At 43.3% G+C, this 24,645-nt stretch overlaps 1 protein-coding gene across 4 annotated transcripts in view; it reads left to right on the top strand.

The window, feature by feature from the left end:
* ARSK (arylsulfatase family member K) overlaps window positions 1-23,842 on the top strand; it is a 50,278-nt gene extending 26,436 nt beyond the window's left edge. For 2 of the 4 annotated variants that reach the window (XM_030567076.1, XM_030567075.1), the window contains 6 exons: window positions 441-723; window positions 4,237-4,408; window positions 7,070-7,294; window positions 16,905-16,991; window positions 21,739-21,963; window positions 22,064-23,842. In XM_030567076.1, coding sequence (XP_030422936.1) covers window positions 441-723; window positions 4,237-4,408; window positions 7,070-7,294; window positions 16,905-16,991; window positions 21,739-21,963; window positions 22,064-22,344 — 1,273 coding nt within the window. In that variant the 3' untranslated portion in view covers window positions 22,345-23,842. The remainder of the gene's footprint in view (window positions 1-440; window positions 724-4,236; window positions 4,409-7,069; window positions 7,295-16,904; window positions 16,992-21,738; window positions 21,964-22,063) is intronic. The other 2 variants (XM_030567078.1, XM_030567077.1) reach the window with 1 other exon arrangement.
* The last annotated feature ends 803 nt before the right edge of the window (window positions 23,843-24,645 follow it).

Raw genomic sequence — 24,645 nt, 5'->3', positions numbered from 1 at the left:
AATTCCAGACTATATGCAGCAGGTAGAATGAGTGATGACGCCATAGCAAAAAGTGAAGAGAATCTCTTAAGTGAAGATGTGGCAACAAGGTTTGAAAGTGCTGTGTCTATATGTTCATTTGCCGAAGTAGAACTGGGAGGTGGATCAGAGGCAGGAAAAAGAGCCCTCTGGCATGAAATGACCAGGAATAAGAAAAAAAGATTCCAAACTGAAAAAATATTAACTAAAGCCATGAATATATAGTTTAACTTGGGTTATTTGAATCTAATAACACTAATATATAGAAATATGCAAATAAAATGCAGTTGCAAATTTAGAAGGATGTTCTGAAACTTAAAATCTAAAACTAAGATTTTAAAACTGAGGTGATGTTACTAGAGGTTTAGTGGCAGGAAAAGAGAAGGAAATGCTTTCCACTGAATACAGTCTTGTATTTTCAGTAACCGTGTGGAAGCTTGGACAAGGGATGTTGATTTCCTGCTCAGACAAGAAGGCAGACCCATGGTGAATCTTACTGGCAACAAGACATTTGTGAGAGTAATGGAAGAAGATTGGCAGAATACTGATAAAGCAGCAAGTTGGATAAGGAAAGAAGCCACTAACTTTAGTCAACCATTTGTTCTTTACTTGGGATTAAATTTACCACATCCATACCCGTCACCCTCTACAGGGGAAAATTTTGGGTCCTCTACATTTCTAACATCTCCCTATTGGCTTGAAAAGGTATGTGAAAATGTACAGAAACTTAAATCAAAACAAATTTGTAACTGCATTTAGTATGTACAGTACCTTATTTCGCACACTGTGTAATTCACATCAGACTTGGGCTCAGACCCAATTCTGATATTATAGTGCACTTGTAAGGACATCTGTGGATGAGATGCTAAGCACACTTCTTAAGGTTACCCAGGTAGAAGTGAAAAAAGAAGGTCACAACTCCAGTCTCTCTTGGCCAATATTCCCCGACTCAGTAAAACAATTTCAGATTCCAAAAGGAGCAGATGTAAAACTGGACACTTAATGGTGTTTGCCTGTACAATCCTTGCACTCCTAGTCTCTAGCTCATTGTTTTGTAAAGCGTTTGGTAGCAACTTGGGTACAAGAGATGCTATATAAAATCAAATTGTGTCTGAATTCTGTGCTGACAGGTTGATCTTAACCCAGAATGGCTGCAAAGGTACTACATCAGTGACCTTGCACAATGTAACTTTTTGTCTTTTCTGTTACCTGATGCTTTGGTTACTTATCTAGCTCTTTCAGTTTTTCATTCTATTGCTAAGAAAAATCTAGCTACTTCCATGTGTAGGAAATCAGCAGATATCATTTTCTCTAGGAGAAGGAATGAACAATTTCTGTTTATCTGCCTCTTGTATTGTCCATAAATGCAGTTTTACTATTGTCACAAAATTCTCTCGATTAGTTACCATGACTCCCACTGCCTAAATGGCAACAAGATTTCACACAACCCAGTAACTCAGCAGTAGACTTTGAAGAGACTGTATTTATCTGCCCAGTCTTTACTACTGGGGTGTTGTAAAGTCAGTTTACCTATGTAATTTGATGCCCCCCCCTTACCATAATATCTGATACCCTTTCAAACATTTAACAATAAAAATAACAATCACACTCTTTCTTCATTCTTTGCCTGGGAAAAAGTAGTTAGATTATTATGACTTTTTTTTTAAATTTTTCAAAAATGTATTGTTTTATTTTGAGTTGTATGTGAGAGCACCATGTTAAGGGAAAGCAAAGTCAATGAGATGTGTTTTTACGTTTAGTTTTGAATGCAGGAAGGCCTGTGGTCATTCTGATTTGTTACAGGAGGGAGTTACATAAGCTAGGACCAGCTCCTGTGAAGATTTTTTTTTCCCTGCTTTTACGAGTCACCCTCCCCCATTTGTTGACTATTTCATGGTTCCAGCTGAACACAGTTGTCATGGTTATGGAGAAAGACATGGTCTCTCAAGTAGCTAGGAGCAATCTCATGGAGATCTTTGAATGAGGACAGAGACCTTGAATTAAATTCTATATTCAAGGGGGAGCTACTGCAGAGTGAAGCATCAGCATGATGTTTCTGGTACCCTGTGTTGCTAAGCAGATGTTCTGCTGCATTTTGTAGGGATTGATGCTTTTCCAGGACACATGGCTTTGTTCCTGGATATGAGTTGCAACAATCCAGCATAGAGATCGTTAATTTAATGGATCACTATGGTCAGGTCGAAGGCCTATAGGAGGAGTTCAGTCTTCTGGCCAGTCACAGATGTTGACTGAATGTGAGGGCAGAAACCTTGAATAATGGGAAATGTTCTAGAAGAACAACCTTGTTTGAGGAATTTCTCTCTCCCCACTGGTATTCCACTCTTGCCTGAATTCAGCTGCATCCAGTTTCTCATTTCATTTAGGCACTGAGAAAACTTGGAGCTGTTGCTGTTTACCGTTTGATGTAAAGAAGATAAAAAGCTAGGTGTTGTCAATGTATGCTGCTGGCACTTCAGATCTTGCTGTCTCACCAGCTCTTTTAATGACTTCATATAAATGTTTGGATAATATGGGAGAGAATATTAAATTTTGTGGGAGGTGAGGGCTTTGGAGATTTTGGCATGAATGGCCATAATTTCTCTCAGGTTTGGTCTGAGAGGAGGCAGTTAAGGCATTTCAAAGTGTTTCTGTACCACCCTGTAACCTCTTAAAGGTGGGACTATAGTATGGGGTGGTTAAAGGTACTGACTTCTGAAGAGAGGTCTAACAGGATGAGTGTGGATGTACTTCTCTTGTCTATGGACAAGGATTAATTCAACAGAGAATTGCTATCTCTGCAACATGCCCTGTCTTGAAACAGAATACCGTCAGCTGATAGGTGGAGTTGGAGCCTGGTTTTGTTCCCTTCTTAATTAGCCCGATAACAGTGTATTTAATCAAGAAAAGGTAATGGAAATGACATTTCAGTGGCAGCTGTGGGGAGTCTGTAGCACTAGCCAGAGTTTGGGGAACTCTGTCCACTGTTGAACTCTATCTCTGATGCTTCAGCACCCCATCAGCATTAAATACATGAGCAATGGAGACTCCCGATGTACCTTGCTTGTCCTCTATCACAGTTTCTGTCAATATTCCCCTACCACTAGGACACATATATACATATGAGTTTTGTCTATATTGTGGTATTTTCATCAAGAATAAAAAGTAAGTTCTGTTGACGAATTTGTTTCTGAGGATGATATTTACATGCTGCTGTAAATACTCACTGTACAAGCCCTGACGTGTCAGTTTTATTAATTCATTTTGAGGTGCCAAGTATCACCAGCCCAGTCTCCATTGCCTTCCTAAAATGCATGTAAGTCTCCCAGGACCTGCTACTACATTGTGACCTGGGACTTGTCAATCCTGCCTTCAGCTGTGATTATTAATTAGTAAGATCATGGAAGTTTTAATAAACTTTTTTTACTTTTGTTTTTCAAGTTATAGAGGTTTCACATTGCGTAGTATGTAATTCACAGTTCTAAACATATAATTTAGAAATAAATAATTCTTGAGCAGTAAAAAAAAAAAAAATTAAAATCTGAGTCAAACAGCAGTGCTTATTTTTATATTCAATGTCCAGTTCCCAAATGTGGGTGCCTAAATAGAAACTATCCATTATAGACCATGGCATTTAAATCAGCACAAGACATAAAATTGGCCTGAATGCCAATCTGAGCATCCAAATGCCAGAATTTATATATCCAGTATATATTTGAAAATTAGACTACCCATGTGAATTCTTTTTCCAAGATTTCATGCCAGCTCTTCTGGAGATTTTCCCAGAAAGAGTAAATTGCCATGTTGATCTATTTTCCAAGATGACACCTAGTCCTATGGCAGCACATGGTACAACATTTTTCTTTTATGTGATGCTATGCCCACACTTCTGAGATTAGTTACTGAATATAGTTCAAAAAGACTATGTCCTTTATCTTTTTTAAGATATCAGCTGGCAGGTCACATGCAGCTGGGTCCTACTCTAGTTTTCCAGCTGATTTTTACCAGTGTCCAGGCTCCTCTTTGCAAGATGGTGATTGAATATCTGTAAAAGTATCTAGAAAACAAGGAGAAAGTGGCAGGAATATGTAACAGATAATAAGCAAGTGCTGCATGGACCACAGTTTGAGAATTTCTGATTTAAACTAATGTTTTTCTCAAATCCATTGTAAAAGCATTAAACTCACTTGCCAAAATAATTTAATTTCCTCTTGTTTTTAGGTGACGTATGAAGCCATTAAAATTCCAAAATGGCCTCCTCTTTCAGACATGCACCCAGTAGATTATTATTCTTCTTACACCAAGAATTGCACTGGGAAGTTTACAAGGAAAGAAATCAGAGATATCAGAGCATTTTATTATGCTATGTGTGCAGAGACGGATGCCATGCTTGGTAGGTAATCTTCCAGAATAATAATACAGAAAAGAGATTTGAAGCTGTTAGTAGATAACTCTGATCAGGCTAGTCTTTTGTAGAGATACTCAAAGTTATGTGTAAAATAGCTTCCTAGATATTGCATAAATCAGAGGTGGCCAATCTGAGCCTGAGAAGGAGTCAGAATTTACCAATGTATATTTCCAAAGAGCCACAGTAATATGTCAGCAGCCCCCCATTAGCTCCCCCCTACTCCCAGTGCCTCCCGCCCACCAGCAGTCCCGCCAATGAGCACCTCCCGTCCCTCCTCACACCTCCCAATCAGCTGTTTTGTGGCATGCAGGAGGCTCAGAGGGGGAGGGGGCAGGAAGGGGTGGAGTGGGGGCAGAGCCAGGGGTTGAGCAGTGAGAACCCCCTGGCACACTGGAAAGTTGGTGCATGTAGCTCCAGCTCCGGAGTCAGTGCCTGTACAAGGAGCCGCATATTAACTTCTGAAGAGCCTCATGTAGCTCCAGGGCCACAGGTTGGCCACCCCTGACATAAATGATGCGTGTGCAAAAGAACTGGATGGCTTAGCGTATTGCTGTCAGACTTGGAAGGATTAGATTTTTGGATGGTACATGTTGTTGATTTCACTGATGAAAAAATATTTCCATTGATGATGATCAAAATTTACAGATAGGCAAAGAAAGAAAAATCATGCTTGAGAACTTATTGGAGATTGATTTAAGGATATATCTTTGTATATTTTGACACGTGATATAACAATTTCTGTTTTATAGGTTGTAAACTTTAAACTTTTTGATGTCATTAAATTGCCTGAGGGGGTCCCTCCCCCACTGTCTGACCCTCCCTATAATTTCTTGCACCTGTGAAAATAAAATCCATAAAAAAAGAAAAAAATGCCTAAACAAACATGAATATTACCTGTTGAAGTTATTTTTGTTTTTAAATTGAGTTCTGCCAAGCCTACTAATGGACTATTTTACTGAGTGTTCTCACTTACCAGTGTGAATTCAGACCAGGATGGTAATTGTATGTTGAAAGGTGTTAATAGCGTTAAGACCTGGTAAAAGTCAATGGATATGGTAAGCACCCTTCCTTCAGGCTAAACAATGGAGCAATTAAATAGCCCTTTGCTTAATGATGGCTGAAACAATAGAAGCAACTGCCCAGGACACAGACATCGTGGCAATGCCAAAGTAGAACCTAAGCCATCTGACACAAGTGGTTTCCTGGCAAGCGATTGCAAATGTAGGGGCTGGGGGTATTTGATTAAGTGTCCTTGTATGTGAAGGAACCAGAAAAGAAGGGAGAAGGCAAGCAGACCGCAAAAAAGCGGAGTGAGTGCGGCCTTTGGAAGAAGTCATAGAGATCTTTTGAGAAGAATACTCACTGAAAAGGCAAACTTGGATTTCTGCACTATGACTCCTGATTGTTTTCTACTGTGCTCCAGGAAACAGAACTTTGATGCAATCCTATCTATTTACAAAGATTCTACACAAACAGACATCTGACTCCTCTCATTATTTCTCCTCTGAATGGAAACAACCTAGCAAGGCCTCAAATATTAGCTAACTGCTTGGGCTAACGGGCAACAGTTGTGACTATGAAGTAGACAACAAAATGACCTATGCAAGACTCCCATGTTTATCCCTGGATATAATAGCAACATATTGAAAATTACAAGAAAAAATAAGTTAAATCTAAATAAGCATGCAAAGTTTTCCTTAGTTTGTTTTAAGATATATATGCAGGCAAATCAGCCTTAATTTACTGTGTTTTGTTTCTTCATTTTAAAAAGTGATATCTAAAGAACATGAATTCTCAATAAATAGAACAGTTACTTTAAATGATTTTTGTGATGTTAGAATGGTTAGGTCATATATATACAAAGGACCAATACTGAGGGTCACACAGGTCTCTCATGGAGAAACAGTCCTCCCTGGACCTCTGATTCTGAAACGATCATGCTGCTGCAATACGTGGCGCAGGGTAGCTTTCGACTAGGGCCCCTCTTCTGTAAAGTATTTAAGTATGTACATAATTTTAAGCATGTGAGTTGTCTCATTAAAGTTAGCGAGATTACTCATGCTTCAGGTTACGCATATGTACGTATGTTGCTGAATCACGGCCATCCCTTCTACCATGCTTCCATTGATCCTGCCCCTCTTTCTCTCTCCATTGCACAAATCTGAGGCTGCAGTAGCTCCTGTGGAGATACATGCACAAGAGAGATAAAAAGCCCAGTGCCTGGGATAGAGTGAGAGCTCAGTCAGGACTCCCAATATCCAATGCTTTGGGTGGGGGCCTCTGATGTCCCAATTGCCCTTGGTATTGTTGGCTGCAATGGGATCCCATCCAGAACTGTAGCTGGCCAACTTTGTGGGGAGGGAGTGCCTCTCATCCCTTCAAGATGTCCTTGGTGGTGGTTCAGCCCCATCCCCAGGCTGGGATTCACAGTCCCTAGCAATCTCAGACTATAATGGATTTTTGCAGTGAGGAGTGGAGTCTCAGGCTTTGCTTTCAACGGGAAGGAAAGGAGCTCCAAGGCTTTTGAACAGCACCTCAGTTGCTAGCAAGGGCCCCCTCCCCTTAGGATTTGCATGCTGCTCTTTAGGTGCAGAAGCTTAACATAATATCTGACCATACTTTTTTCAAGTCTCTCTTTTGTTGCAGGTGAGATCATTTCAGCTCTAAGTGATACAGGACTTCTTAAAAGAACCATTGTTATATTCACAGCAGATCATGGAGAACTTGCTATGGAACATCAGCAGTTTTATAAAATGAGCATGTATGAAGCAAGTTCCCATGTTCCCCTTCTAGTTATGGGGCCAAACATTAAAGCTCATCATCACCTATCAAATGTGGTATCTCTTGTAGATATTTATCCAACTATGCTTGGTAAGTAACTTGATTCTATTTTAAATAACTGAAACTTTGAGATTTGGGTATGAATTGGTGGCGACAGTAGTAATAGCATTATGTTTAGGGTGCCGTTGTGATAGGTGATGTAGTAACATAATAAAAAACAATGCCTGCTCTGAAGAGTTTACAATCAGATCTAACACAAGATCAACAAGTGTTATAGGGATTAAATAGAGGGATTGGAAGAAGTGGGACAAGGGTAACTGATAGGAATATGTGGTCACAAAGACTAATGATGTACGCAATCAGTTTGTTTCAGATACTTACATTTTTTCCTCTTTTTTTAGTCTTAAGATGTAAAGACAAAATAAATGTTATGGATCTCTGTAATCCCTACTACGTATTTACTTGACCGTTGACTGTAAGCATCACAGTACAAGTGGGTCCTGAGGAGGCATTTCAGGTCAAAGTCAAGGTAGTGGCTTTACTTACTAGTTTGAGGATGATGTTCCATTTATAAAGGGCAGCATGGCAGAAATGTAAAGAAACTTCTGAAAGAAATGGACACATAGGAAGACTGAGGTGCGCATCATGAACTGAGAGGAAGGCCAATGGGTGATGCAGTAAAACCACAAGAGTGGCTATGTGAGAGGCATAGAATTATGAAGCTTTTTGAAGATGAGGACAAGAACAGAATTATCAGACACATAGATGAATATGATTTGTTGGGGAAGAGTCAACACCTTTTTTGTAAAGGGAAATCATTCCTCAATCATTTATTAAAATTCTTTGAGGGTATCAACAATCCTGTGGATAAGGGTGATCCAGTCAATATAGTGCACTTGGATTTTCAGAAAGCCTTTGATAAGATCTTTCACAAAAGGAAACTAAGTAATCAGAGGATAAGAGAGAAGGTCCTCTCGGATCAGTAATTGGTTAAAAGATAGGAAACAAAGGATAGGGATGAATAGTTTTCACAGTGGAGTGAGGTAATTAACAGGGTTCCCCAAGGATCTGTAGTGGAACGAATGCTATTTGACCTGTTCATCTGGAAAACAGACTGAACAGTAAAGTCTGCAGATACAAAATACTCAAGATAGTTAAGTCCAAAGCTGACTGCCAAGAGTTACAGGGGGATCTCACAAAACTGGACACTAGGCAACAAAGGGCAGATGAATCACAGAAGTATAGGATTGGAAGGGACCTCAACAGATCATCTATTCCAGTCCCCTGCACTCAAAGCAAGACTAAGTATTATCTAGACCATCCCTGACAAGTGGCTGTCTAACCTGTTCTTTAAACCTTCTAATGACAAAGATTCCCCAACCTTCTCAGGCACTTTATTCAAATTCAGTGTTAAGTGCAAAGTAATGCACACTGTAGTTAGGATGATTTTTTTCCTCATATATAATCATGAGTTCTAAAGTATCTGTTACCACTCAAGAACGATCTTGGAGTCATTGCAGATAGTTCTCTGAAAACCTCAGCTTATTGTGCAGCAATGGTCAAAAAAGGCTAACAATGTTAGGAACCATTAGGAAAGGGATAGAAAATATCATAATGCCACTATATAAAATCCTGGTGAATCCACACTGTGAATATTATGTACAGTTCTGGTTGCGCAATCTCAAAAAGGTTGTAGGGGAACCTGGAAAAGGTTCCACGAAGGGCAGCAAAGATGATCATGGGTATGTTATGACTTCCATAGGAGGATAGACTAACAAGATTCAGAATGTTCTGTTTAGAAAGGAGACTATTAGCAGGGGATATGATAGAGGTCTATAAAATCATGAATGGTGTGGGAGAAGTGAATAGGAAAGTGTTATTTACTCTTTCCAACAATATAAAAACTGCACATTGTTCCCCAAATCCTCCTCCTATCCAGAGTCAAAACCTTAAACATGTATAAGTGCACACTGAATCCATAGCTATGTGCTTCCTGGGGATGTGGGGCAACGCACATGTTGGACTGTGAGTTACATCTCTACTCACACATTTTGTAGTGTGGATATAGCAAAAGCAAAAATGGCTGTCAGTGCCATTCCAACATTTCCTGGTACCTGCATGATCTGGCCCTTCTACCTACCCACTTCTTTGTCACCCACTATGTACCAGATGCTACTGCTGGTTTATACACAGTTGCTCGGCATTTAACCCTTCATTTCCATGCAACCTGCTCGTTTCTGCACAGCTCAACTGTGCCTAATAGGAAGAGGCACATCATCAGCATTGCACTGTTTGTTGGCTGCAGGAGCACTCCAGGGTTCTGGTTAATCTCTAGTGTGAGTACAGCAAGCGTTATGAGTTTGGGAGGAGTATGAGAGCATCACGAAGAAGCTGGCAGAGAGGGGCTTAGCCGGACTGATATGCGGCACAGGGAGTGCATCAAGCCTTAAAGCTGAGGATGGCAATAGCACGTCCGGCAATTCCCTATCTATTTGCCCTTTCTACATGGAGTTGGACCGGGTGCTTGTCACTGCCCTGAGCACAGAGCCCACCGTCCTTCTTGACATATTTCTGAATGCAGACCATCTTATGTTCAGACCCCAGAGTAAGGGGGGTAAAAGAACTCTGGGGATGGCACTGGCCAACATCACAATGAACTCCTATAAACAGACTGTGGAGCAGAAAGGCTAGGATCACGTGGCCGGCTGGATTAGGGGGTGTCGTGGGTGAATTTTCAGAGGATCTGTTCTGAGATGGGCCCAGGGAACAGTCTGGAGAGGAAGCAGTGTGGGACCAGGAATTGGATCCATAGTCTGGTAAGTGCAACCAATCATCTTTGTTATTACCATGCGGGAAATTGTAGCATAAGAGTGGGATTTCTGGATTATGAACAATAAAATAATTGTTATGGAGGATAGTACATAGGATGGGTTTTAGCTTTGAGTGAAGTAAAAGCCACCCCTCTTTCTCCGCATCATGTGTGATCTGAAGTAACCCTAAGTATTGCCAGGGCGGGAGGGTGATTTAAACATATGTCTAATGATTCTTAACTATTTTTTTAAAAGAACAGTAGCAAATTATGAACAGTAACAGGCTTAGCATGATTATATATCTTTGCATATACCACTGTCTGCAACTGAATCACCCCAGTAGCATTAAAGCATTGTCCCAGACAGTATGGATTATAAATCCCACTGGCTGCATGAAGTAGTAAAGTCCCTTGTGGGCTTCAGTGCTTGGCCGTCTGGTTCTGTCCATTCACAGCACACTATCTGGGCTGGAGTTGGGAGTGAAAATCAGTTCTGCTCTTCGGAACTCTCTGCATCCTACTTCAGCATCCTGTTAATACTCGCCTGAATTTTCTCCCACTCCTGGAGTATGCTTGATAATTTTTCATACAGGAGAAATTCAAGCAGGTTTGTAAAATTCCTGGGTAGGGCGAACTTCCAGTGGCTGCCTACGTAACTAACCAACCCTCTCCATGCTTTGATATGTTGTTCAATCACCAGGCAACCACAAAAATCTGCCTTGCTTAGATAGATGGGTTTCTGCATGCAGCCTGCAATTGTTTGTCCTTCCAAATAATAATATCCTCCAAGGCTTTCCTGGCCTGAAATAATATTGAAATTAATACTGATAACAGAGCCCTAGCCCCCACAACCACCTCCTGACATTTTTTGTAAAATAACAGTTAAATCTGAAATTCTTACCATGGTTTGTCTTTTGTCTGGGAATGTTGCTAGAAGAAGCTTCTTGATACATCAGTATATGAAGATGCTGAAATAAAAGCATACCAGGTTGATAACAGTTTTAAACCTTGGCCTCATTTTGATGCAAAATATAAAGTGGGAAGGATTCTTTCCTTTCTCCCAGCCCTCTGCCTCCCTTGAAAAAAGTAATAAGCTCTTCCATTTTCTTGACAGGCATTTTCACATCAGCTTGCAAAACCTCCCATTCGATGGCAAGGCCCCGTTTGTGGAACAGACGGGCATTAAATTGCATGGCCTGAAAGATTCCCGCACAATACTTAAGACACTTGGCTCTACGTCCCGGCTCCAGCCAGGACCAAGTTTAAACCTCAGAGGCTCCCACCCAGGCCAGCCACTCTAAATGTAAAAGTCAAAGGACTATAAGAGAGCCCGCAGAGGCAGTCCTGGTCTGCCCCACAGCCTGGGTCCTCCAAGGGTAAACAAGTGGGGGAAATGTCAGCTTTGACAGGACGCCAGAGGACAACTTACCAATTCATACCAGGAGTCCACCCGCAATAAAACTTCCTTTCTCCAACCGGTTGTGTGCTTTTCTCACTGAGTGGTCACGACTGACTTCGGACCATTGGGTCCTCCACACCATCTCCCCGGGCTACACCCTCCAATTTACCTCTGCCCCGCCCAACCATCCTTCACGCCATCCCTCCTGGGCGACCACTCTCACGAAGCCCTGCTCAGGCAGGAGATGGGGCGGCTCCTTGCCTTAGGAGTGGTGGAAGAGGTGCCAGCGGAGTTCAAATACAAGGAGTACTATTCCTGCTATTTCCTTATCCCGAAGGCCAAAGGGAGCCTCAGACCCATCCTGGACCTGCAAGGCCTGAACCAGTACATGGTAAAGCTCAAGTTTCGCATGGTCTCTCTGGCCTCCATCATCTCCTCCCTGGATCCCGGTGACTGGTATGCTATCCTCAATCTGCAGGACGCATACTTCCACATTCATATATTCAAGGGACACAGGCACTTCCTCCGTTTCACGGTTGGGCAAGAGCACTACCAATTTATGGTCCTCCTATTTGGCCTGTCCACTGCTCCCAAGGTATTCACAAAGTGCATGTCTGTGGTGGCATTCTACCTCAGACATTGTGACGTCCAGATCTTTCCCATCCGGACGACTGGCTGGTCAAGGGCAGCTCCCGGTTGCAGGTGTGGAATCACGTGGTGCTTCTGTCCGTGTGCACCACACTGGGCCTGTTGGTGAATGACACCAAGTCCACGTTAGATCCAGTACAGCACATAGAGTTTATTGGGACAATCCTGGATGTGACATCGGCCAAGGCCTCCCTCCCACCAGACAGATTCGAGACCCTGAAAGGGCTCATTGACGCAGTCACAAGGTTCCCCGTGACCACAGCCAAAGCATGCCTCCAGTTACTGGGTCACATGTCGGCGTGCACATATGTAGTTTGCCACACCAGACTCAGGATGAGGCCCCTCCAGCTCTGGTTGGCCTCAGTGTTCTCCCAGGCCAGAAACAGGATGGACAAAGTCCTTACTGTGCCCGAGCTGGTGATCACCTCCCTACAATGGTGGTCCTCCCCGTGGAGCATGCTCCGCAGGGTCCTATTCAGGGGCAGGCCCCCATCAGTGGAGCTGGTGTCCAATGCATCGGACCTGGGGTGGGGAGCCCATATGGGGGACATTCAGACCCAAGGTCTGTGATCTGCACAGGACCTTGCCCTGCATATAAACGTCAAGGAACTCAGGGTGGTTCATCTGTTGTGTGTGGCCTTCCACTCCCACCCAGAGGGCAGAGTGGTCAGGGTTCTCACAGATAACACGGCCTCAATGTTTTACATCAGGCAAGGCGGGGCCCGCTCCTCTGCCTGGAAGCACTCAGGCTATGGGACTTCTGTATAGCCCATGACATTTGCCTACAGACCACCTACCAGGCACCCGGAACTCGCAAGCGGATTACCTGAGCCAAGACTTCTCCTCTCAGCACAAGTGGTCTCTACACCCAGAGGTGGTGAACAGGCTTTTTAAAGAGTGGGGAACTCCCCAGGTGGACCTGTTGGCGACTCGGCAGAACCACTGGTGTCCCTGATTCTGCTCCAGAGGGGTTGGGAGTGGGCACCATCTCTGATGCCTTCCTCCTATCCTGGTTGGGCCAGCTTCTCTATGCCTTTTCCCCCATCCTGCTGATTGGCAAGGTCCTGGAAAAGATAAAAATGGACAGGGCCCGGATCCTCCTGATTGTCCTGGTGTGGCCCAGCCAGCATTGGTATGGGACCCTCACGAGCCTGGGAGTCGCCCCACCATGGCTATTGCCATCCTGCCTGGACCTGCTCTTCCAGGACCAGGGCCACCTCCTTCACCCCAGCCTAACAGCACTCCATATTATAACGTGACTGCTCAATGGTTAGGCCAGGAGGAAAGGATGTGCTCAGAAGGGGTTCAGCGCGTCCTCTTGGAAAGCAGGTGACCCTCCACGCGTCAAGCCTACTTGGCAAAGTGGTCTCTGTTTTCCTGGTGGGCAGCTGAGCTGGGCGTTTCACCCGTGGCTGCTCCAATCCAGATCTTCTGTTCACACAATCATCTCACATTATGCGATCATCTCCCAGGGAAGATGCCGGGTTTGGGAGGGCTGTGCTCCATCCTGAGAGTCTGTGAACTCCTACCCACCTCCAACAGATATAGCTTGGAATCACCTATTGTGGAATACACATGAGCAATCACTCGAAGAAGAAAAGACAGTTGACACAATCATCTCGCATTATGCAATCATCTCCCAGGCAAGATGCCGGGTTTGGCACTATTTAAGCCACAAAGAGACTAGAAGTTGTCTGGACAACAAAGTGGATCCTGGCTTGCTTCTGCTACAGACCCTACCATCCGCTGCCTCACTTCTGCCATAATCTGCACCGCCTGACTTCAACCCTACCCTGTTCCCGGCTCCCACCCTCAGCCTCATTCCGGTCCCTCAACCTTATTGCCCTGGTTTCTGACTGCTCCAGCTCTGACCTTATTCAGCGTTTTGGCTTCTGACTTAGTACTGACCCTTGGCTTCAGTTCTTGTTTCCAGTCTGACCCCAGTTCTAATGGTAGGCTATGGCTCTATAGCTTCAGACTTTCAACTTTGACACCTGGCTCTGGATCTGCCTCTTGGTCTCTGGTTCCTGAACACTGCACCAACCACCAAACCAGACCACCCATGTCCTGGGCACCAGTCTTCCACAGACCCTGACACACTGGATCAAGCAGAGAGGTTAAAGGAGAGCAAATGAGACCTCAATGTTGAGTGATCAGCCGTCTTGGTGAGTGGGAGAGTCTATCTATCTAGCTTTGAAGGTCAGACTTGACAGATGATGAAGCTGGTAGGATGAAAATGGTACATGGTTACAAGATAGAAAGCCAGGTGTCAAAATCAGAGAGGAAAGTGGATGAGGAAGAGTGGGATGGACTCTGACAGCAACGTTGAGAGAAGAAAGAAGAGTCAGAATGTTGTCCAAGGGAGAAGTGAAAAGGGATAGGAGGAAAAGGGTAGAACTGGTAAAGTTGTTGAGAGAGAAGAGAAAAGAACACTAAGAAAAAAAGATGTTCTTTCTCTTCTGTTCTGCCACTTCCACTTCTCATATGTCCTTCTATCCCTCTGCCCTCAACATATTTCTCTCCTCTCATCTCACTGTTTTGTCACCTTTTCTCCTCTACCCATTGTTATCTTTTTCTTAATGAATTGCATATGTATTAAAAGTGCTGAACTGCAAACATTGGATTATGGTTATGGCCAAAGAACAGGTACCGCAACAAACAACAGAAGCACAGTGCAAACACACCACAATTTCCCTTTTAATTGGTCTCCAAAGAGACCTCATTCATTGTCAAGAGGATAGGTCAGTTTTTATGCTAAATGAAGCCTAGGACACTCTATAGTGCTAATTATAATAGCGATTTTTGTGAGCTGAACTGTTATACTGTAGATACAGGGTGAGACCACCAACACATTTCCTTACCAAACAGCCATCAGATGGTAATGATATTTAGTCAATTCCTACTAGAGACTGAAGTCTCTCCATCCTATGACCAGTCCCCTATGTCATCCGTTTTCGTGATATGGTGCTTTTTTTAACATAGGAACCTGTTCAACAGGGATTAGACTAAGACCACAAAGACCTTCAAAACAGCCTTCAAATTATAACTTTTCAGTCACTTTCACCTTGATTCAAATTCTAACTTGAGACTGTAGAGGAATTGACTCACTGCTGGCATGCCCCCTCATGGCTAGACATGGTATAGTTGATCTGTCATATAGTGATGCCCTGTCAATGGCTGCACCAGTCCTGCAGTGGTCTCTCTCGCATTCAGCCCTGTGGCCAGGTCACACTTTAGTTTTGTTCCTTCTAGGTAACAGAATAACGAACAGTCCAATGTCCACACAAAGGTCTTTGGCCCTGATTCTTGGCCCCAGGGTCCTCACATTGTTCTCTCAAGGCTCTCCATCATCTCTGACCTCTACTCAGGGCCTTCATGCCATCTTCCCTAGTGTCTGGTTTGAAAACCCACAGTGCTGGGCTCCAGTCCAGAGTCCCTATATCTGCAGTCAAGGTCTACTCCCAGACTTGTACTGCTTCCTCCCTACACTTCTTGCCACAGACTCTTTTTCAGGGCATCTCCCCACAACCTCTCTAGATTCATCCCCAACAAACTTTCAGAGTACCAATTTAAGTCAACTTCTGCCCTCCTTGAGCTTGATCTATCACCCCTCTTATGTTTCCCTTATCAGTGCCTCACTGAGTGCATCCCAGGAAATCCCAATCCTGCCCTTTTATCAGGGCTCACCACTGGAGCTTGCTCCTCCATGTCACTTCTGGCCTCCTATCAGACTTCCCTATTCTAGAAAGGGTCCCCAGGACCAACTTTCCCCCTGGTCTTCCTACTTTACCATCCCAGACTCTCCACTCATTAGTCCTAGAGAATGACTGCAGAGTTTCTGTCTGCAGCCCCCTTCTTGTCTGTATTTCCTTTGTTTGTAGTCATCTCTCAGCTCCTTTCCTAGCTGGACTTCAGACATATTTAGGCCTGGTCCATGACCCAGATAGAGCCTGATGGCTTAATAGTCTCCTCAGGCCAACATTAGCCCTTTCAGAGCCAGGATAGGATATATACCATCTTATGGACCAGATGTAAATCCAGATTTGATCCCAACAATATATTAACAGATTTTAAATCACTCTCTTCTTGGTTGTCTGTCACTCCCTCCAAATAATTTATTGATCCAAGTATTTTAAAATCCTTCCTTTTCAGTCTCTCTTCTTGAAGTCTGTATTTTTAAAGCCATCTCCTTCCTGTTCTCTCACTCTTCTTCTGTTCTGCCAATTCCTCCTTCCTGTAATCAGTATGTCAAAAATAGAAACATAAATTAAGTAGAATTAAATTATTCAGGTGACTAAGGAAAAAAAAGGAAGAAGCATCTCAGTCATCTTTTAACCTTTCCTTTCTGGCAAGTGATGAAACAACCGATGCGTCTTTGGCCATTACAAATGTAATTGCTTTGGCTTATATGGTCACAAGGAAATAGTCTCTCTTCTCAAGAAACCATCTTATCGAAATACTTTGTTTTCGGAGAAACTGGAGATTCACTCATTGCCTATCTGACTGATTTGAGGATAAATTGCAGTGGATGCAAAGGGTCGTGAGTGACCCTGGCAGGTAGGGTTAATTTCTCTAAGATTGCAACTCTTATTCCATATCCTTTAACAGGGTGGGACATGCCCTTCCCTCCAGGTGGCCTCAGCTTTGCTGGTCAGCATAGCGGTGGTTTGGGTGGTGTGGCTCTATTAGGGAGGCTACAGCTATTGAAGATGTTAGCCTTGAACACTCCTTTTGTAATAGACCAGGGCTTATATCCCTTGTGCACCCATTTAGGGTTGGGCATAGTCTGGCCCAAAGACTGTAGTTTACATAAGATACTACTTTTCTTTCTACTGCTAAGTCAGATGCTGCCTCCATGAAGCCACCTGTTCACCGTAGCAGGATGCAGATCTATAGACTGATGCATAGCCTACAGAAGCAATTTAACAAAGGTAGGAGAGGAGAAGAAAGATGTTAGATGCTACTGAGAAAAAAAATGTCACCAGTAGGTGCCATTAGCAAATGAAGTGACTACTCTATGTACCTGCAATAACCTATGCATAAAACAGGAGATAACACACTACTGCAGGCCACTGTGAAATGGAAAACACAGAGTTATTAATGACACATAGTATACTGTGTTTGGAGGTATGATAAAAATAGTACTACATTCATAACAGACACTTTGGTGTTTAGATAGCATGGGTGATATTCTGTACTGTGCCTCCTAGAGTATCAATGCATCTTTGCGCACTCCTAATCTAACCCTGCTCTGGGGGCTAGAGAGTCCCCTAGTATAATGTAGCTCTTGGGGGGCAGCCTGAGTTATGGCAGCCTATCTGGACTGCACCCTGCCCAGAATCTCTTTTGCACCATGTGCTGTTGTGTTGTTCCCCAGGGTTATGACTCTGAGGCACCTCATTACCACTTGCCCTTAGTGTGAAACAGTGTTGTCTGTGCCTGCTGAAACCAGCAGCCTCTGGCAGCCCAAGCACTGACTTCCAGGTCTCTGCAAGCCTTACTCTCTCTGTGCAGGGAGTGATAGACACACACCAACCAGTTAGGGTACGTCTACACTACGGGATTATTCCGATTTTACATAAACCGATTTTATAAAACAGATTGTATAAAGTCGAGTGCACGTGGCCACACTAAGCACATTAATTCGGTGGTGTGCGTCCATGATCCGAGGCTAGCATTGATTTCTGGAGCGTTGCACTGTGGGTAGCTATTCCGTAGCTATCCCATAGTTCCCGCAGTCTCCCCCGCCCCTTAGAATTCTGGGTTGAGACCCCAGTGGCTGATGGATCAAAAATCATTGTCGCGAGTGGTTCTGGGTAAATGTCATCAGTCATTCCTTCCTCCGGGAAAGCAACGGCAGACAATCATTTCGCACCCTTTTTCCCTGGATTGCCCTGGCAGATGCCATAGCATGGCAACCATGGAGCCCGTTCAGCTTTTTTTTTCACAGTCACTGTATATGTACTGGATGCCGCGGACAGAGGGGATACTCAGCGCTACACAGCAGCATTCATTTGCTTTTGCATGATAGAAATGGTTACCAGTCGTTCTGTACCGTCTGCTGCCAGTGTAATTTGGCAATGAGATGACGGTTATCTGTCCTTCTGTACTGTCTGCTGCTATCATGGGTGCCCCTGGCTGAGATCGGCCGGGGGCGCAAAGACAAAACTGGGAATGACTCCCCGAGTCAATCCCTCCTTTATGGTTTCTAAAAATAGAGTCAGTCCTCCCTAGAATATGGGGCAAGTGTACTAGAGAAGCAGTGTATCAGAGAGCACAGCTGCTCTGTGTCAGATCCCGCAGAAATGATGAGCTACGTGCCATTCACGGGGGTGCCCCTGCAACAACCCCACCCGTTGCTTCCCTCCTCCGCCAACCTTCCTGGGCTACCGTGGCAGTGTCCCCCCCATTTGTGTCATGAAGTTATAAAGAATGCAGGAATAACAAACAGTGACTTGTTAGTGAGATAAAATGAGGGGGAGGCAGCCTCCCGCTGCTATGATAGTCCAGGCAGGACATTAAGCGGTGCGGGGGAGAGGTGCCCAGCATCCCGCTGCTATGATAGTCCAGGCAGGACAGACTCTTTTCTTTACACAGGAAAGGGAGAGGGCTGATGGAGCTCAGCCCCCAGTTGCTATGATGAGGAAGGTTACCAGCCGTTCTGTCCCATCTACTGGGAATGACCAGGAATCATTCCTATTTTTACCCAGGCGTCCCCGGCCGACCTCACGTGAGGCAAGCCAGGAGCACTCACCGGCTGATGGTGACGACGGATATCAGTCATATTGCACCGTCTGCCACCAGGGAGGGGAGAGGAGCGGATACTGCTCTTCACTGCTGCAGCATTGCATCTACCAGCAGCATTCAGTAGACATAGGGTGACATTGAAAGAAGTCAAGAAACGATTTCTTTCCCTTTTCTTTCACATGGGCGGGCGGAGTAAATTGATGAGCTATTCCCTGAAACATGCCGGACAATATGTTTGAACCTACAGGCATTGGGAGCTCAGCCAAGAATACAAATACTTTTCGGAGACTGCTGGGGACTGTGGGATAGCTGGAGTCCTCAGTACCCACTCCCTCCCTCCATGAGCATCCATTTGAGTCTCTGGCTTCCCGTTACGCTTGTCACGCAGCACTGTGTAGCCTGTAGATTTTGTTTTCAAACGCTTTGGCATTTCGTCTTCTGTAACGGAGCTCTGATAGAACAGATTTGTTTCCCCATACAGCTATCAGATCCAGTATCTCCCGTATGGTCCATGCTGGAGCTTTTTTGGATTTGAGACTGCATTGCCACCTGTGCTGATCAGAGCTCCACGCTGGGTAAACAGGAAATGAAAATCAAAATTTCACAGGGCTTTTCCTGTTTACCTGGCCACTGCATCCGAACTGAGATTGCTGTCCAGAGTGGTCACAGTGGTGCACTGTGGGATACCGCCTGGAGGCCAATACCATTGATTTGCGGCCACACTAACCCTAATCCGATATGGTAATACCGATTTTAGCGCTACTCCTCTCGTCGGGGAGGAGTACAGAAACTGATTTAAAGAGCCCTTTATGTTGATATAAAGGGCGTTGTAGTGTGGACGGGTACAGCGTTAAATCGGTTTAACGCTGCTAAAATCGGTTTAAATGCATAGCGTAGACCAAGCCTTAGTTTCAGAGCGCTTCTTGCAGTATCAAGGCCCTTAATCCACTGAACACTCACTCACAGAATTACCAGGCTCGCAGCTCCCAAAGGAACAGTACACATTTTAACCAGGGCCGGTGCAAGGATGTTTCATGCCCTAGGCAAAACTTCCACCTTGGGCCCCCCCCTCGCAGCAGCTCCCCCCTCTGCCTTGAGGTGCCCCCCCCTTGCAGCAGCTCCCCACCCTGCCCCGGCTCACCCCTGCTCCGTGCATGAGCACCCCGAGCACGCTCACCCCTGCCTCACCTCCTCCCCGAGCACTGCTTCACTTCTGCCTCCCAGGCTTGTGGCACCAATCAGCTTAAGCGCGGCAAGCCTGGGAGGCAGGAGAATTGAAGTGGCCATGGTGTGCTCGGGGAAGAGGCAGGGCAGGGGTGAGTTGGGGTGGGGAGTTCCCCTGAGTGCTACCCCCACGCCCCCTTACTTGCTCAGGCGGCCCTCCCTGCGCTCCCCTGCCCAGCTCCCTCCGCCAAAATGCCGGGGGTGGCTGAAGATCCGGCCTCCATGTTCGCTACTGAAGAAAATAGCACCCCCCAAATGCCAGCGCCATAGGCAACCGCCTAGGTCGCCTAAATGATTGCACTGGCCCTGCTTGTAACATGCAACCCAGGATCACAACACTTATATTTATAGTGAAAACAAGAATAAGTTTATCTATTGTAAAAAAGACAAATAGAGATTTAATTGATAGTAAGAGTATTAGAAACAAATAACATATTAAACAAAACTAACACCCGTTGTAGAGGCTAAACTAACAGGTTAATTTCTTGTCTAAAGTTGCTCATCTCACCCAAGTTCTCCCCAGTGTTTTCAACCAAGTCTGGTTTAGACCCTTTTTCATTAAGCAAAACTGATGTCCTTTTTCTTCCTCAGTAAATTGTGCCCAGGCACCTCCTTTGTCCTTACCAAAATACTCAGGCAAATGTTTGAAGAACACCTCTAGATAGGGTTCTTCCACCCTCATTTTTTCTCTTCCTGTTAGTTTATTTCTCAAATCCCCACAATTCTTCATTTGTATTCAGTTCAGACTGATGATAGGAAACCCACTGTGAACCAGACAATACTTAATTTACATGTAAACAGATGGATAAACCTCTCCTGTCTGGCAGGAAGCCTGTTTTTCACCTTTGCTAGTGACCAGTCCCTAGCTACAGACTTTGACATTTTCCATATATATGTACACACACACACACACCTCCTTATGTAGTATCTGTACATACATTTCACGATGATACTGAGTGACACAGACTTTTATTCAAGACCTTGCATGACACTGTTTTGCTGAGCTATAATGTAAATACCAGAGGGAGGAGATTCCTGTGCCCCTTGTCAGTTGGCACTAAGAAGTTCCTGAGTCAAAGCTGTGACCCTGTCCTTGGCAGACCCCTTCTGCCCCCCACCCCACTCCCAACATGGGATTGCAAGGAAATGGGTGACCTTGGGCGAGTCACTTCAACTCTCTGTGCCTCCGTTTTGTCATCTGTAAAATGGGAGTAGTGATGCTGACCTTTTGTAAAGCATTTAATCTGCTGAAAAGCGCTATATAAAAGCTAAATAATAATAATGCAGTGCCTAGGCCCGGTAAATCCTCCCCCAATCCCATATGGAGCTTTTAGGGCCCTTTTACTTTGCTCTGTCTTTTCACATGGCATAAAGGGTCCAGAGTGTTGGTGGATCTCACCTCAAACATACAAAGACAAAATAGCACCACACGAACTGCAACGTGGGCCCACTAAAGTGGAATTCACATTGATGTGACAACCATATCTTTAGAATTTCCTTGCTTTGTGGTTTTATGCCTCAATAATGTTCTTTTTAGTGAACCTCTGTGTTTCTGTTTCCTATCAGGAAGCATAATTAGAGGGCATACTTTAACACAGTAGTATGGTCACTGTTCAGATAACTAATAATTTAGTGGTTGATATAACGTTCATTATCATTATAGAGTTTATTAAAAGAAGGCGTAACTATGTTTATATCTTTGTTCAGATATAGCTAGAATTCCTATCCCGCAGAATCTCAGTGGATATTCCTTGATACCATTGTTGGCTGAAATGGCAGAAGATGAAGTCTCATCCAGAAGGCTGCACCCCACATGGATCCTGAGTGAATTTCATGGATGTAATGCAAATTCTTCCACCTATATGCTTCGAACTGACAAATGGAAATATATAGCATATTCAGATGGGCATTCAGTACCTCCTCAGCTCTTTGGTATTCTAACCACGTTTCTTCACTAAATATTTTTAATGATTCTGTTTTTACCAAATCATATCTTGGCAAATTGTGCCTAACTGGTTTTTGTTTTTTACAGATCTGTCTGCTGATCCAGATGAACTGACAAACATAGCCACAACATTTCCAGAAGTCACATATTCCTTGGACAAAAAGCTTTGCTCCATAGTAAACTATCCAAGAATCTCTGCCTCTGTGCACAAGTACAACAAGAAGCAATTTATCAACTGGAAACAAAGTTTGGGACAGAATTATTCCAATGTTATAGCTAATCTCAGATGGCATCAGGACTGGTTAAAAGAACCAAGAAAGTATAAAGATGCAATTCACAGGTGGCTCCAAATGAACACTAATGAATAAAGTAACTGCAACAAGGGATTACTGAGTGCCCTTATAGTAACAATTTCTATTAAATGAGCTCAATGAACGCACTCAGGAAATGAATATATGCAGTTGTAATTGCAACACTATATAATTCATAACATCACAATTTGTTTGCTAATTTAAGATAGCAATCCATGAAAATAAAGCTCACACAAACTTTTATATCCTTGTTAGCAAGTTAAATGTGTTTGTTTTATAGCTGACCATGATACCAAACCTAGCTCCTCTCATGTAAAATTTCAAATTTCACGGGGTTAATCAGCTTTTAAGGATACATGAGAAGGAAAGTGTGTTTGTGAATGTGTATGTGTGTATATATATATATGTATATATGTGTGTGTATATATAGCTTTGTATAAAATATTGTGTATTAAGAAAATACAGACTGTATTAGCCAATTAATATTTAAGCAACAAAATTCAAAGGAGATTTTGCAAGGACTAATTCAAAACTGAATAAAGACCTCAGGATTTGATCCAGTGGGATACAGATTATAGTGAAATATTCTAGCACCCAGATACATTTTAAAATAATAATGAAAAAGATTCCCTAACCCCACCCTCCCACACCCACACCAGAAAGGATGTAGAGCATCAAAAAAGAGCAATAACTAGTGTCAGTCTGAACAAAAGTTCTGAGGCTATGGTAGGTACCTGAATAGACAACTCACTCACTCTCTCTAAATATGTGTGTATATATACACACACAGGCATATAAAAATTAGAGACCTGTGTTTCTTTTTCCTCTCCTAATGAACTTTGATGGACAGTTTTCAACATCTGTTTCTAGGGCCTGCTATCCAGAACTCAACAGTATGCAAACTTTGCATATAACTCACAGAGCAATAAATAGGCAAATATAAACACCAATTTTTCTCTATATGTGACAGGAAACTACAAAGCATGAAGACCAATGTTTGTGAGTAGACCTATTCATTAATCATCAACTGTATGCAGTGCACTGAATAAAATAGATATAGTCTGCCAGAAAATCTTATAGTCTAAGGTACCAATTCTCCATGCAAATGGACACTTACACCTGTATGCATCTGAATGCAGAATCCGTGACTAAAAGATAAAAGGAAGGAGATGTGCTGCAATGGGAATCCCAAAGAAAAGATTAACTTTGAAAATGTCAATATTTTTAAATCACTTCTAGTAGACCTTACAGAAAATCATTCTTACAAAGAAATGGAGCGTAGGTAGGAAAATTGACTGGCAACTGTAACCTACTCTGTTTTTTTAATGAAATACATAATTACATGAGCATTTCAATGTGCAGCTTACTTTTTAAGCTAATGTACATGCAGCTGCTATAGTAACTGTTCACGATCACATTATGCCTCATTTTTAAGAGCTCTCGAATAGGAATCCATAATAAATATTTCAACAGTAAAATTAAACTGGCAAAGATAAACATGAAAATACCATCTGCTTTCTGAGATTAAACATTTTACACCTATTGAGTAACTGAATCGATAGACTGATTTACTAGATGTTTTAAATGTGATATTTTAAACTATAGCGTATCATGGTTTTGCTCGCATAATACATTAAAGCAGATCTTACACCTACCATTAGTATTTCCCCCTCAGTTTTTATTCTGAATCAAAGGTTATACATTAATAGTGCAAATGAATCTCTGAGCAGTGCAGTGTAGGTTACAATTCTTGTTAAAAATGAGTACAAGGTTCAGATAGTGATCAAATCACTGTCAGCAAAACTGAAAAATAGAAAAGGGATCAGATCTGAGGAATATATTGGAAACTGAGTATATGACTTGAGAAAAATATTCACACATGAATGTCTAGGACTGTTCAAAACTTGAAGAGTGAAGGGAATTACAGTGTTCAAAGATCTGGAAGAGGGCAGGATACTGTACAGTACATTCCAAAATAAGAATGATTACAAGCCTTTATTCCAGTGGTATCTCATTATGTATCATTTAAAGAAATTATATAGAAGGGAAAATTATGTAGTCTGAAGCCTTTGTGGACACAGCAGTACCTTTCAAAGCTGGTGAGCCTGCTTCAAAATGTAGTCGTGGGTAGGTGTTCTGCTCACAGAGGGGGCCAGTCTGTGGCACATTGTGTGCTACATGAGGGAATATGGCAACCTGTCTACTCCCTTGTACCAGCTTCCTGGATCATAGGTAGCAGCACAGAGGAGCCTTTGCAGGGCTGCCTCATCTCCATGTCATTGAGCAGGACGGGACTAAACAGGAGAGGGACAAAAAGATGGGGTAGTGACTACCAATCCTCAGTGTGCTAGCTACCGT

The sequence above is a fragment of the Gopherus evgoodei genome, chromosome 6 (genome assembly GCF_007399415.2).
Source record: "Gopherus evgoodei ecotype Sinaloan lineage chromosome 6, rGopEvg1_v1.p, whole genome shotgun sequence".
In the NCBI taxonomy this organism is placed as follows: Eukaryota; Metazoa; Chordata; order Testudines; family Testudinidae; genus Gopherus; species Gopherus evgoodei.
Note: the sequence above shows the minus strand (reverse complement) of the source record. Positions and strands in the feature narration are given on the sequence as shown.